This window comes from Protopterus annectens, chromosome 7.part0 (assembly GCF_019279795.1).
Source record: "Protopterus annectens isolate FY-2018-M chromosome 7.part0, PAN1.0, whole genome shotgun sequence".
Taxonomy (NCBI): domain Eukaryota; kingdom Metazoa; phylum Chordata; order Ceratodontiformes; family Protopteridae; genus Protopterus; species Protopterus annectens.
The window spans coordinates 727,052,279-727,068,554 of record NC_056739.1 but is presented as its reverse complement, the minus strand read 5'-3'; the positions used below and the strand labels follow the sequence as shown (position 1 = coordinate 727,068,554).

Below are 16,276 nucleotides of genomic sequence, written 5' to 3'. Positions count from 1 at the left end.
AGGACTTTCAGAATATTTAGTTTTCTGCTTTGTTCCTATCAACAAAGAAAGTTTACAAACTCCCAAAAATAATCAAGGTTATTAATTTATACTTTAGCAATTTTCTACTCATTGCTTACAAATGTATACATGTTGATTAAATAGAAAAAGCTTGGGACTCTGACCTATACAGCAAAAAAAAAAAAAAAAAAGTAACAGAAAAATTGCATATCAGTTCAAGCTATACAATCAAAATTAATGAAATAATGTTTTATACAATAGGGAAACATATAACTAAAGATAATAAGCCAGTTAGCAATATTTTACATAATGCTGAAAATGGTAAAATATTAATAATACAACAAGACGTTTGGGATCAGATCAAGAAGAATACTGTGTTATTAAAGACTGAACATTTAAGTGTACTAAAATTGTTATACATTTTATTATTTTTATATGCACTGGTTGTTCTGTGATAATATCACTATCATTGATTGTAAACTACCAAAATACCAGCTATACTTTTTTTATGTTCTTACTAAACTGCAATTTTGTGTGAAATTTGTGAAGTGTACTGTCTCAGTTTGGAAAAAATAAATGAATTTGTCAAAGTGGAGAAAAGGAATAAAAAGAAAATATTTTACATCAACATTAAATAGTTATTGTACATAAATATCAAAGTGAATAAACAAACTAGCTGAGCATTTTAATTTAAAATATCATTGTACAAAAACTAGTTTATCATAATTAATTTGTCCATTAATAATCCCCACTCATAAATACAGTATTTACTATTATTTTGTTAACATAATTCAGTACTAATATGGTGGCACTATAATGTGCTGGGGCAGAATAGATAGATCACATCTACAGCTAGATGAGACATTTATAACATGCTACATGGTCAACACTGCACTTCCTAAGCTCTATTCTTCCACAAAGTGCTCCTAGCATTTGACATATTAAACAGGCAAGCAGACAGAACAATGGATTCTCTTATCTAATGCTGTGTGACTATTATGGTGTTTTTCTACTCTTCTGTTTTCAAAGTCATGAAAAACTATTGGATTGCTGTTTAGTATCAAAAGTTAGTGGTATAAATGGTAGACATTGAACAACATGTAGGACTGTAATAAATAGGTGAAACTCATCCACAATATTTTATAAATGTTTAATTGCTCCATCCTAGATCAGTACAGCTATCATAAGGATACTTGACCACTATGTAATCAAAATATAATACAAAATCCTTTTCTGAAAATCTGAAAAAAAAATTGTATGTTTGTCCAAAGATTTCAAGCAGAAGCAGTAGTCTAAGCTATAAATGTCTGGTTAAGTGTGAAACTGTGGTCATTCAGTAAGAACTGTTTGAGAAAATGAATGATATTTGTAAAAAAGACACAACCAGTGCAAATATAGGTTTAGAAAAAGGCAGTATAAGATACACACTACAATTAAACTTAACAAAAGACTGAAACCATTTTAAACAGACATGAGGTAGTTTTGTTGTCTGGGAGGAAAAAGAAATTTGTACTTAAAATCCTACTCTAAAACACATATTATACTATTTTACTTGATAAAATTAAATAATATAAACACATCCCCCCAAAAATAAAAATATACAGTTCTACATTAAAGAGAAATGTGTACCTAAAATATTAGGTACAAGAACCTAAAAACAAAGCCCAGGTTGGTTTTGTGACCCATAAGCTGGATAAGGTTCTAGAAGAAGTTGTTAGAGGCACTCGCAGAGTGTATAATAAAGGCTTTTCCTGTATATTAGTCAGCTAGTACTGCTTACCATGGTAGTGTATCCAAAGACAACTACAGTCATTTTAATCATGGGCGTACATGAAGGCAAATGGAGTAAAATAATCACTAGAGCACATAAGAGTAATGCTGATTAATAAAAAAAACATACAAAATAAAATAAAATCATGTTTTGCTATTCCAACCTGTAAAGTGGTCATAATATATATCTTCTTCTCAATTTAATTGGAATTTAAACAAACTTTCTTTAGATGGTGTCATGCTCCTTACAGGCAGACATCAGGCAAAATTAACAGTGCTAAATAACTTCTATGAACTTTGTTTGCAGAAATGGAAAATGAAGCTGAGATGCAAAGACAGTAACTGAAATGGTACATTTGCAGAAAACAATATATGTGCATTACTTAAAGACTGTTTTTGTTGCTGCTGTTACATTATCCACTGCTATGGAAAATAGGCACAAATGTTACCTTGATACACACCTGTCAGCAGTCTGAGGAACTCCCCAAGTTCCTGTTTATATAAAATATCAATGCAATGGGAATTATATTATCATAATAAAGTGATATCTTTACAGTGGCCTTAGGAAAAATAATCTCCCCAAGCCTACATCGATTTCAGCTAGCAAAACTGTACATAACTTCCTGTACATCAAATGAGTCTTTAGCTCCCCATGATTAGAATCAATTCAGTTGTCCATTAGAGATTGTGGACACATGTTTTTGGGTGGTGAGGTAGAGTTGATGAATCCAGATCTGGCATACTGTTGAGAGGCATCTTGTGGGCCTGCAGACAATGCATGGCACTTCAGTGACTGAGCGTTGGCTTCTTGAAAGCAGTCAATTTCTCCATTACCTAAGAAGTCAATGGTTTCTTCATTGCTGTGGAAGCCATTTGCAAGTCCTTGGGCTTCATGTATATTAATTTTGCTTGCCTTGCTGACAGTACTTAGCTGTGTTGAACCATGTGTCTCAAGTACCATTACACTGCTGTCTTCCTTGCCTTCTTTGCTGCAGATTTTTAGTGTATCTAAGCATAACTGAGGATTCTGGGAAGCATGACTGTGAGCAGATCCTGCAGTGTGTTCGACCTGATCAATATTCCAATCTTGTTGCTCACACTTATCATGGCTTCCACAAGCTGGAGGTTCTGAATGCACAATTACCTCAGCTTCAACCCGATTCACACACATTGGTGGATTAGGCATTTTTTCTTCAGTTTTATCCTAAACAAAACAAAGATGAAATGTCTTAAGTTGTATTCATAAATACTAGTGTATAAAAAAATCAGGAAGCTTTTGGGTTTTTACATGTGAGCACACACATGCACACATCAGGTATGTTTGTGCGTGTGTGCGCACATGCAAGCATACAATATTCACAAAGATATAGCAGTACAAGTAAAAAATTATGTGATTATAAATATTTAAAATAAGCTTAAGTTAATGTGCCCATCACATTACAGGTCCCTTACTAAAATAAGACAGCTGCCAAACTTTAACTAAATTATATATAAAAAATATCGGTCACCCTTCCATTATCATGACCGGATCTGGTTTGAACAGAGACTCTTTTTTACTTACTAAAACACCAAATGCCACAAAGCATCGATTTGTTAAAGCCACATATCTGAAACTGTTCTTGTTCCATTGTTAAGACTTTGCTATACAGCCAATAACATTATGGTGCTCACACAGTGCTAGTTATGTGAATTTAGGCTTAGAAACAACTTTTGGCAAGAAGATATTTCAAATGTAGAGTATTCAGACAAAACTCAGTGACAATGTTGAATATAAATTCCACTGTTCCAGGTAATAGGTGGAAGTCTACCAAACAATGAATCAGAAATTCTTATACATAATTATTTGACAGCACGTTGCACAGTTAAACAGGTAGAATGAAAAGAATGTGACCTAATAATGTCATGTGATGTACAAACGGGTATACAAGGATCAAGTAGCACTGCACTGGAAGTGTATGTGAAAGACTTGATAAATCTCTGCTTTTTTAATAAAGTCACTTCCTATGATTTACTACTAAGAATGAGTTCCAAATTACAATGCAATGGGAATGTCAGGAAGCAGAATAGCAGGTATGTCTATGAAGCATGAGTTGTCAACAGCTACTAGTATTAATCAAATGTAGCCGAGTTGGACAGAGGTGAGATAAATGATGCACAACTGAAAATATGAATTAGAGACCCAATTGAAGGCTAGTAGTTCTGCTGGCTGACAACCTGAGAACAGAAGCATCAACAGGATTTAGATCCTAGGTATCTGGTGTTAGTAAGCTAGTAACTTGGATGAAAAATACATATCTGGAAACAACCTGTACAGATAACTGGTGTATCTGCATTTTGTTAAAATAAAGATAATGACTGATTCTAGACAACGACAGCAAAAATGTTGCAATTTAGTTTATAATGTTAAACTAACATACCTACTTGATAAATGTAAAACACACAGAATTGCACAGTCTGTCTCTCTCTTCCTCTTAGTAAATAAAACTACATATGAAATGTGGTTTATTTGTACACCCTATACACATTAAACCATATGGGATGCACTAGTGATCACATAAATTAAAAAACTGTCACTCATCATACAGACAATAGGCTATCCACTATCACTATCTTGTCACAGTAACCCACATGAATCCAGAACAGCAAATTAGTGTTTGCTTTAAATATGATACCAGCAGCTGAATAAAGTAATGCATGTGAACTGCATCATTTGATTACTCTGACCAAACAATTTCAATAATGTAGCCAGGTGATTTAGGTTCAGCTGTATTACCTCTAGATCAGATTCATAGGTCTATATTTCTGTTTGATAAATCAGCATATCCACTAAGTACAAGTAAATATTTTCAGAGACACGCAAAAACAATGCTTGATTAGGTGACTTTATCTTATGTGCAGTAAAATTTTATGTTGCTAGACATTTGTCAAATTTTGTTTTAGAAAATACTGCAAAGACTACAGCTACACTGGTTCAGGTTAGTTGCTGACCTGTTTCACTCTGCGTTTACACATATGCATTTACATGGGGTGTGGCTGTGTTGGTCGACTGCACACATCATCAGATTGTGCATACTGGAACAAACACAGAGGATTCACCACAGCAAGTGCTTTGATCCATTAACTGCAAAGGACATATAGGGCTACAAGACCCCTGGTGGGTTCAGTAGGGAGTTGCTTTCGGTTTTTTAAAGTCAGACTCGTCCATTACAGAGACAGTGCATAGGGCAGAAGACTTTTATAGCACACAGCCCATAATCCAACAATAAATGGTAACTTCTCCTAAGCATAATTTATGCAGCAGCTTTCATCAGATGTGTGTATGGGTGCAGGGGAAGGCATACCCACCCTTCAGTTCTGCAAGCGTGCATGTTAACCACTCTGAGTGGAATTAGGGCCTTCAATAAAACTTGGCTAACTTGATGATGACAGCAGTGTGATTACCTGCAGCCCCCATGGGAATGAATAGAAAGCATCTGTTACCAGACGCAAGATGGTGGGAGTTATGAGGGAGGTGGGAAAACATTACCAAAAATGGCATGCTGCCTTTATTAGAGGTCACAGAAAAAGAAAGACTTCAAGAGTTTAAAATGTACTGCCTTACTTATTTGTTATGCAGGTAAGCAAAATAATTCTACACAGATCAATTTCAGCCATAAAATTGGTTGCAAGGGAAAGAGTAAATACAATTTGTGTTGACAATGTTGAATAGCAAGTAAAGTGGCATATTTTGGGAAGTGGAAGGGATACCAGAGCACTCCGAGAAACCCCATACGAATTAAAGGAGAACATGTAACAAATGACCTACACATTGACACTAATCTTGATTTCATTAACAAAAAGGAATCCATACATTCCAGCTGGTTACATTGTTTCAAAAAGAAAAGAAGAAAGGGTCAAGGAAGCTACAAAAAAATCATTTCTTTCCACACCAAAAATCACAAGGGTAGTAGCATCAGAAATTGCAAGAGAGGAACAGATATCTGATAACTTTCCTTCTTGGTGGAAGAAAAATAAAAAAAATGACTGTGCATAAATTTTGTTTGGCTTGCAGAACTTGTATGGTCAGAACAACTTTAATGTACTTAATTTATTATTTACTTGTATATTCCCGGTGTGATTGTTTTGTCACAGAAGTTGATTTAAGTTCTCTATAAATTCTGTGGTTACTATTTTTGATGATTCTTTTCTTTTACAGTATTTTATTCATTTGAAGCTGAATATGGTTCCTTAAATGAGTATGCGATTAATGATTTACTAATGCACAAATATCTTGTACAGTGTAATAAATGCTATGCATATTCAAAGGCAAAAGCTGATAACACTGATGATCTGTGTCCCTCATGTGAAAAGTTGGATGACTTCCTTAACATTGTTAGAAGTAAATCTAGACTTAATGATGATGACTGCAATTGGCATGGCTTGGAGAACTGTTGTTTCATATAGTAATGACTGGACTGGTGAAATAAATGATGTTAGGCATAGAACAAATAGACACATTTAGGAAATGATGCATCTATTTTCTGCAAAGATCATTCAACTCCTATGAAACAAGATGATGCCCCCGACAACTTTGGAATTTTGAATGCAAGTATTCAGCAATCTGAGGATTCAGAGTGTTTAGAAGGAAACAAAAAATAAAGAAAAGAAGAAATTTATAAGAAATAACAAGGAAGAAAAATAACCTGATAAATGTCTGTAATGTAAAGAGAATACATACTAATAAGGACACTGCTTTGTTATGTAACACAGATTACAGGGAATGGTTATATTTTTCTATCAGAAAATCTTCAAACCATAGAATAAGGCATAATTTTTCCAGCCAAGAAGGTAGAAAAAAAGAGGCAAGGAACAGGTGAAAATGAAGAAATTAAAACTGAACGTGGAAGGATTGAAGAACATTACTGTAAGAAAAAAGAAGACAAAGACAGATGTTGACTACATGGCTCAAGCTGTGGATTTACAATACTAGCTGAATGAGAATGTAATACACAATGAAAACAGTGGGATTAATAAGACTAATGGTGATGAAGATCCATCCTTTGTAACAATTGACAGAGCAGGTATTACTGTATTAGAAGCTGAAGATTCTTCAGAGCTGACCAGCAAAGATATTCTTGCAACTGGAGATTCAATTATCACAGGAACTGATCCTTATATCTGCAGAGAAGATAATAAACTTTGAATAGTGTTATACTTGCCAGGAGCAAAATTAGACAATGTGAGACAAGCCTTGAAAAGCCTTAATGTAAGGAAGTATGGATCAGTTTTTATTCATGTTAGTACAAATTATGTCACCTGCAAGGATTCTCTGACTGTTAGTAGGGAACTGACAGCCTTCTAAGATAGTATAGCTTGTACTGGCATTAGGACATATTTTTCACAAATCACCTATACAAAGGATACTCAGGTCATTGTGAATGAAAAGACTTTTTGGATAAATACCTACATGGAAAAAATGTCCTGTTTTAAAAACTGGAAATATGTAGAGCATCCAAGCCTACTGTTGGGTATACATGTGTTAGCATGTATTTGTTAACATCAGGGAAGAGAATTTTTGCAGCAGATATTTTGCAATATTTGACAAACACTAGGCAGGATTTTTGCCTGGTCGAAAATTTAACAGTTCACAGTTAGCAACATTTGATGCATCTCTGATGGTTAATAACAATATTTTACTGGAAAATTTGCTACGTTCACACAAGACTGATGTTGTTATTGTTTGTGAAATATAGTTAAAGAACAATAACTGGAAACCAGTTCTGTCAGGGTATAAATGTTTTTACTGTAACAGACATTCTAACAAAAATATCAAGTGGAGGTATTATGATAGGGATTAAAGATAATTATGAGACCTGTGATTGTTACATGTTCAGTGATAACACCAATACTATAGACTGTGTAACTGTGACAATAAAGACAACCCTGGAACATATAAAAATTGTTGGAGTGTATAGACCACCAAAGTCAAGTGCAGATGACCTAGAGGAATTCATGCATTTCTTGTGTGAAACACAGGAGGGAAGAATAATATTAGCTGAGGTCTTATGTTTACCATAAACAGACTGGAATAATACAGATTCAACAATGTTAGTAAGGAAATTATTAACAACATATATTCAGGAACAACAATTGCTTCAGGTTGTAAAAAAACTTACCAGGGGATAGAACATACTAGACATTGTTTGTGTTGCCAAGAAATGACTGTAACTTCAAGTCAAGTTTTACCACCATTGATGTGCAGTGATCATGGAGTTATAAAGGTTAATTTGTTGCTAGATAATTCTGCCAAACTGAAATCTAAACCAATGAACATATGGTTAATTACAGATTATATGGAAGCAAAACAGTCACTATGTAAAATTAACTGGAGTGAGATGTTAAGTGGAAAAACTGCAGATGGAATGTGGAAAGTTTTGAAAGAGAAATTGTTTGAGTGCAAAAAATGTTTAACATCAGGATCTAGGCATACAACATCAGGGGGATATATTTCCATAAGAACAATATATATGATTAAGGTGAGAGACAAAAAATATAAGAAATGGAAGAAAGGTCAGCCTACAACTTTGAAAACTGAAATAAACAAGCTGGACAAACAGATTAAGCACAGTGTGAGACAAGATGAAGAAAATTTTGAAGAAAATTTATATAAAGATATTGAGCATAATAGGAAACCTTTTTATAGATACATAAGATATGGAAGGAGTAAAGACACACAGATTGATAAACTGTGCAGATTCTAAATTTTATTCTCAGACACAACAGATTATAGACATATTTGCAAAATGTTATGCAAAACAGTTTAGTTCCACAAAAGGGGTGATAAATTGTCCTATTAACATCCAGGTAACCCCAGACACTGGAATCAAATTAGATTATACCGAAAAAGAACTGCACAAACTGGAATCAAACAAAGTACAGGGAGGAGACGGAATTAGTAACAATGACATGAGAACACTTCAGCAAGAACTTACACTACCATTATATCTACTATTCACTAGGTCATATAAATAAGGGGATTTTCATCAATATTGGAGACATGCGCTTATTAAGCCTGTCTTCATGGGAAAGGGGAGTAGGACAAACCCAGAGTCATACAGAGCCTTAAGTCTACTTTCATGCTGTGGAAAAATAATGGAGAAAGTAATATTGGATAAGTTATTGTCAGAACTAGATAGTTTGGGACTTGAAACCATACATCAACATGCATATGTTGAAAACAGATCTATTACCACCTGTAAAATGATGTCTATACCAATATAATAACAGCTATGAATGAAAAATTGTGCTGTGTTATAATTTATATAGATTTAACTTCAGCATTTGACAGGGTCATACACATAACACTGATCAATAAATTAGTACAACTAGGTATTGATTTACTCTTGATAAGATGGATAGCTGCATGGCTTACAAGTAGGACATGGCAAGCATCACACAGCAACTGGAGAGGTGAAATCCTTGGTTACAGTCAGGGTGTCCCACGGGGCTCTGTCCTAGGCCCTTACTTGTTTAGATTGTATCTTTCAGACCTAACTTTTTCATCTGAGGTGTTCTACATCAATATGCAGATGACCTGAAATTGGGTAAACTGATTATGTGTTACAGATAGGGCATGTCTGCAAAATAACTTGACCATTTGAACACAGGAGAATATTATGCTGATAAATACATAAAACTAAGCAAATGAGATTTGGGAGACATAAATTTAAAAGTGAACATTTAATACAGCACACAGTGATTTAAACTGCAGACTCATTTAAGGACCCTGGTATATGGGTAGATTCAGCTATGACTTTTTCTAATCATATCAACCAATTGGTTAATGATAGTTATAGAACTATATTGTGTAAAATGATTTATAAAGTCTAGGAAATCAAAAATGATGAAGTCATTGCTTGTTAGTTATATTAAACCCAAATTTGAGTATGGAATAACAATATGGAAACCCTATAAGAAAACAAACATCGGTAAACTGGAAAGAGTACAGTAGAAATATACCAAGGGCATCCATGGATGTGAAACTTTTAGTTATTATGAAAGACTCTGAACTTGTACAGTGTCTCTTACAGATATCTAAGATGAGATCTTATTCAGGTATATAGGGCGTTTAGAGACAACTACTTCTGGGAATGTTTGGGATTATCAAAAAGTACTAGCTAGAGAATCATCAGATAACCTATGCAGAAGATTCTATAGGAATGAGAAATGTACTAATTGGTTCTCTGACAGAGTAGCTGATGCTTGGAATAGACTACTGAATTACATTAAAGTAAGTACTGGTTTAGATATTTTTATGAACTGCCTGGACACTTACTATGGGAACAAGTGTTTTGGTATATTGGCAAGCTAGATGGGTATTAATGCCCGTACTTAAAATATTTGTATGCATGTGTACTATAATTTTCTAGGAAACTGCAGACAGTTCTGTGGACCTCATTTTTTTTTACTAGAGTATAAACAGAACAGAAGCAGCACAGAGGACAGCAATAAAAACTGTATGTGGTTTTGTACAGCTCCTCACATCAACACTTATTGATTCATGTTCCTTCACCAAACAAATATGAACTGTGCAGTTTCAAACAGCAAATAAAATAGTTTTGTAACCTGGCAACATACTATGAAAGTGAGCTGAGATTCTACTTCATGCAGTAGAATGACCTTGCCTATGACAATTACATTTTTAATGTAATATTCAGAAGAGCAAACTTTGATGTACAAACGTAAGCAATATATCACCTTAATTACCATATTCTAAATAAACGAATAGCTCTGGTGACTAATATGAGAAGTTCTCACTAGGATATTTATAAAAATCTGTTAAAACTTCAATTACAACTTACTTAACACATAAAATAGCATAAAAGCTGCAAATAACTCACAATAATGCAAGGTAGATTTTTTACAAAACAGTAGACAGCATAAAGACTGGACAAAAATGTGACGGCTATAAGAATGCCTCCTATCTTTCTTATCATTGACTACATTTATTTTCTTTAAATAAGCATTTTTGTAGTACACAGCAGTGCATTCCCCGTGCATTGTACAACTTTACTGAAATGGTGTCTGGCTCCTTCCACTACTACTTTATTGTCAATACATTGAAACAGAACAACCATTTACCTATACATTTGTTTTATCAATTATGTTTACAAAGCATTTTCCAGTATACAGAGTACAAGCCCAATACCAATTCTTAGTCTTCACTAAGCATCTGTTACAGAAATATGAGAAGTCTAACACTGTGATTGATTGCTACCTGTAATACTTTAGATCCAAATGTTGTGCATGTTGCTTCCAGTTGTACTGGGAATTTCCTCTCTTGTAATCTAAGAATCTCCTGCTTTCTTCACAAGTTTTTGTATAATCTCATCCCACCTTTACCATTTCTTCTTATGAAACTTGTTTTTGCCTCCCTTAAGAGCAGACTTTTTCTATTACTTAAGAACCCTCATGATGTCTAAAACATCTTCTATTGCTGGACCCTCTGCCTTCTTCCATTACTTTGTAGTTGCTTTATTTGATAAGACCACAGTACTAGAACAGGTGCCTTGTTTATCTTACTACTCCTCTTCTCCCTCATGTAGTTCAGAAAGTACTCTTCCACAATTTACCCCCATTCTTATCTATTTTCTGTGCAAACAGCTTATACCTTTATGAATATAATCTTTCCAATTGCTTGCATCCCCAAAAAATATGAGTTCATTCTCCTATCTAATTAAAGCCTCTCCACCAGTATTTTTATATAGAATATAAAAATATTTATGTAGACACCTCCATGCAAAGATTCGCAATTTCCTGGCTTTTGTTATTTTTGGGGGGAATCTCAGAAATGATCTGCCAATGTTCGTTTAACCCTGTTGTATTAAGTGCATCTCCCCTTTCCTGTTACCCTTTTTTATTTTATTCTTATCTTTGTATTGTAGAGTCCTGCATATTCTACTTACAAGTTTTACCCTTGTGCTGAATTCTGTTTTATCTTCTATCGTTATATGGACTAATCACATGTTTTGTTCCTTTCTTCTCAGTGTCTATTTATCAAGGCTGTCATATATACTTATCAGTCCCAGTTAGTGCAACCACTATCTGTCCTGCAGCTCATATCTTTTGAGCACCTGCTCCCTTGTTATTCGCACATCTCCAAGTCGTTAGCTGTTCCCAAGAACAGAGAGACTCATTTTTTCCCACTCAGTTTTGCATTCCTGCTGCTTCTATCCTAAAGTATGGCTTTTCAAATCTTATTGGTAATAACTTAAAGTTCATCCAGCTTACAAATCTCTTTTTTACACCTTCCGTTTATAATTTCTCCATTTGAGTCTCATAGTTGTTTTCATTCATTTCTGTTATGGTATCACCCCACATTTCTGTTATGGTATCACCCCACATTCCTACCTTTTTCACAGTGTTGTTACATGCGTTGTCATCATCCTTCCAGCTCAATTTGATGTATTATTTAGAAGACAGTAGCCTATTTTATAATGAGCTGCTGACAAATAGTTGAGTAAGTCTGGGGCTGCCACTCCCCCATCCTATGTTGGTCTTGTTAAAGTTTCCCATTTCACATTAGGTTTCCATTCTTCCCTTACATATTTTGATATTACTAATGTTGACTATCTTGATTTTTTGTCTCCTGGGGTATAAATAAATGCTTGTTGCAAATACAAAATAAAAAGGACCATAGACATCTTAACTGAATGTATTCTTGGGTCTAAACCTATTTTGTTTTCCGTATTTTTTATTTGTGCTGTAACCTTGCTCCTCATATCCTCCCATGTCATCTATGGTGAGTCACTCCCCTTTACTGACATCCAGGTTCCTAGATATATCATCCTCCTCTGACCTATAATCCTAGTAATTTTTGTACCCATTGAAATATTGGGACATAACTGACACAAATTACCTTTGTTTTCTGTTCATTTATTTTATAGCCTGATAGGTGGCTACATTCCCATAAGAGTAGAAACAGCGGTTCCAATTCTGTATCTGGGTCTATTAAGAAAAGAACTCCATGATCTGCAAACATATAGCTAATTTATATTCCTTGCTTTTGGTCTCCCACCCTTTTATCAATGCTGCCCTTATTTTTTTGAGCTAGTGATTCCAAACATATTGCAAACAGTAATAGAGATAAGGGGCATCCTTTTTTTGTTCTCTGGTTAATCTAATTTTATTTTTGCAACATATCCCATATATATTTCCTGAAAAAAAGTTAATATATTCCCCTGGGAATCGTATCTTTTTAATACTGCCCACAAAAATTTCCAATGAACTCTATCAAATGTATTTTCTGTGGGTCTATGTTAAATCATCGAATGCTTAAAAAAAGCGAACGATGATTTATCAAACTTCGTGTAAGTGAAAGCTTACAATCTTGAATGCTTAGAACAGCTATAAAATCGCTGTTTCACAAAAAAAAAATAAAAATTTGAAAACATTAGATAAAGTTGGGGGCTGTGCCACCAACACCCACCCTACTTAAATATATCAACTCCGAGATCACATGACAGTCACTAAAACGGCAAAGTAACGGAAGTGGTCAACCGACTGCTTTCCCAGTGAAAGAATTCGCTTATATGCTCTTTCACTATTTTGCCTTTTCGTGCTTTCAGGTTCGATCAAGACACATTCGAAAAAATGTGTCTTCGATCATTTAATAGGAACTCATTTTCTGTAGCTAAACCCACCATCACTAGTGATTTTCCAGTTCTCTCAGTCTCCTGCTGTATGATATTAGTTAATAATATATTATTTATTTGACATTTGTTTGTTTATCGAGAAAGTCCAACTGGATACGTCTCCATTTTCAGTGGAGGCCAGGGGAGAAAAGCTCCAGAAGTATAACAGTAAGATGACAAATTTACATAGATTACAAAGACTACCACAACAACATAGTAGTACAATTTGTGTACACATAATACAGACATTAACTCAAGCACTTTTATCAGTAGATACAATTGTGGTTTCTTAAAAGAGAAGGGGTAAAGTAAGTGGAAGAAAAGAATATTTCAGAGTTAAGGTATACTGAAGAAAAGGGTAGAAAGGAGGGTATATCATGAGGGGTAGTAGGATGGTTCAAGACAATGTAGACTAAATCCCAATACAAGAGAAGAGTAATGAGTACTAAATCCCAATATAAGAGAATAGTAATGAGTACTAAATCGCAATATAAAAGAGTAGTAATGTGTACTAAATCCCGATATAAGACAATAGTAATCAGTACTAAATCCCGATATAAAAGAATAGTAATGAGTACTAAATCCCAATATATGAGAATAGTAACAAGTACTAAATCCCAATATAAGATAGTAGTAACGTGACGTGTACTAAATCCCAATATAAGAGAATAGTAACGTGTACTAAATCCCGATATAAGACAATAGTAATCAGTACTAAATCCCGATATAAAAGAATAGTAATGAGTACTAAATCCCAATATACGAGAATAGTAACAAGTACTAAATCCCGATATAAGAGAATAGTAACTAGTACTAAATCCGGATATAAGAGAATAGTAATGAGTATGCAGATGTCGAGGAGCATGGGCAGATCTAGTTGTTGGACAGATGCTCTTTCAGTCATGACTTGAAGTAATAGTAATGAGGTATTAGTCTGACTGATTCTGGAATACTATTCCGGGATTTGGCACCACATTGTGTATACAGGCTAGCTCCACTTGATTGTTGAGGTTTGTAAATGGCTATTAGATGCTTGTGAGAAGAACGTAGGTCATGAGATAGAATATAATGATGATGTAATGTTGAGGTTCATTGTGAGAATGAGGAGTAGTACAGTACGTTGTGTGTTATTAGTTGATTAAAAGTCAATAGATGGGGTAGTTCTAGCCAATTAAGGGTTTTGAAAGCAGAGCAGTGGTGATAAAAGGCTGACCAGTGGCAAATGTAGCTATCTTGTTATAACTTTGACTGAGTTTTACTTTAAGGGAAGATTGAAGGTTAATTAGAATAGTGGAAGCATATAGAAGGGATGATAAGAGATACGGGCTGGCTAGAATTACTTTAGTGGTGTGGTGAATTTTTTAACCCTGTGCAGCATGCCCAGTTTTTAATTTGTTATTTTTATGTTGTCATTGATATGCAGGTCAAATTTAAGATTGTTTTTAACTGTTACACCTAACAGCTTAGTGTGTGAAACAACATCAATTATAGTATTGTTAAGAGAAGTAATTGTAAAGTTAGCATTATCATGGGGAATTGTTTGGGTAAGAATAGCAAAGTTTGTTTCTTTTGGGATAGAGTAGGAGATGGTTGTTGGTGAGCCAAGATTCAATGGAATTGAAAGTATCTTGGGTTATATTTTGCAGATGGGTAAGATTGCTAGGGGAGCAGATTAAAGTAGAGTAGTCAGTATACTGAATAAGGGTTGCTTGCTTAGTGGAGGTATTAAGATGATTAATAAAAATGTTGAAGAGGAGTGGACACAGTATTGAGCCTTGAGGTACCCCAGTGCTAACTGATAAATAAGGAGAGAAACTGGAATTCCATTTGACTGACTGATTTCTGTTAGTGAGGTAACTTGTGAACCATTGTAAGGTAATTTTTGTTAGGTCAAGAAGGGATAGTTAGGGCAATAGTTTGGGAAGGAAGACAGTGTCAAAACCTTTAGAAAAATCTAGAAATAGAGATGAGACAAAGTTTCCTGTACCACAAGCTTTATTTACTGTGTCAGTTAAGGATAGCAGAGCAGTGGTAGTACTGTGTGCAGGTCTGAATCCGTGTCGGGTAGAAGAATGAAGATTATTGTCGAGTAGATATTGAAGGAATTGTTTGTGGATACATTCCTCTAGAATTTTGTATAGAGGAGAAAGAATAGCAATAGGCCTATAATTGGATATTTCTGTGGAGGTGCCACCTTTGTGGAGAGGAAGGATGAAGAACGTTTCCACAGTGTGGGGACATAGGCTTCCTCAACAGATCTATTAATGAGTATGGGAACTGGGTAAGCTATCGAGTCAGCTGCTATAATTAGATATTCATTAGGAAGATTATCAGCAGGGGGGGAACAGGCACTTAATGAAGGAAGTGGGTACTGGTTGTAGGGAGACTGTGGACAGGTAGCTAGTAGGAGGATGAGAGAATGTAGAAGGTAATACTGGGAAGTTATTAGGAATGGATGTTATGCTATTAATGAAGTAAGAGTTAAACTGAGATGCTATATCAGAAGAGGTATCATCACCGGTGGGTAGAAGGGAAGACTGATTTCCTAGATGTAAATTTTTTTGATTGTATGCCAGAATGTTTTTGGATTGGATTTATGCTGATCTTGTGGTTTTGCGTAAAATTGTTTTTATTATCTAAGTTCACTTGTTTCTTTACTAGGATACGCAATGTTCTATTTTACGGTGTCATTGCCTTAACCACACGCACTGTTATTTACTATTTCCAATGTCATTGCCTTAACCACACGCACTGTTATTTATTATTTATGGTGTCATTGCCTTAACCACATGCACTGTTATTTATTATTTATGGTGTCATTGCCTTAACCACAT

The 16,276-nt window shown here is 34.6% G+C and overlaps 1 protein-coding gene across 2 annotated transcripts in view; it reads right to left on the bottom strand.

Annotated features, from left to right (window-relative positions):
* Nucleotides 1-357: 357 nt before the first annotated feature.
* Nucleotides 358-16,276, bottom strand: part of LOC122806652 (immunoglobulin superfamily DCC subclass member 4-like) — a 2,205,210-nt gene continuing 2,189,291 nt past the window's right edge. For both annotated transcript variants that reach the window (XM_044077249.1, XM_044077250.1), the window contains exon 20: nucleotides 358-2,974. In XM_044077249.1, the coding sequence (XP_043933184.1) occupies nucleotides 2,438-2,974 (537 nt within the window). In that variant the 3' untranslated portion in view covers nucleotides 358-2,437. The remainder of the gene's footprint in view (nucleotides 2,975-16,276) is intronic.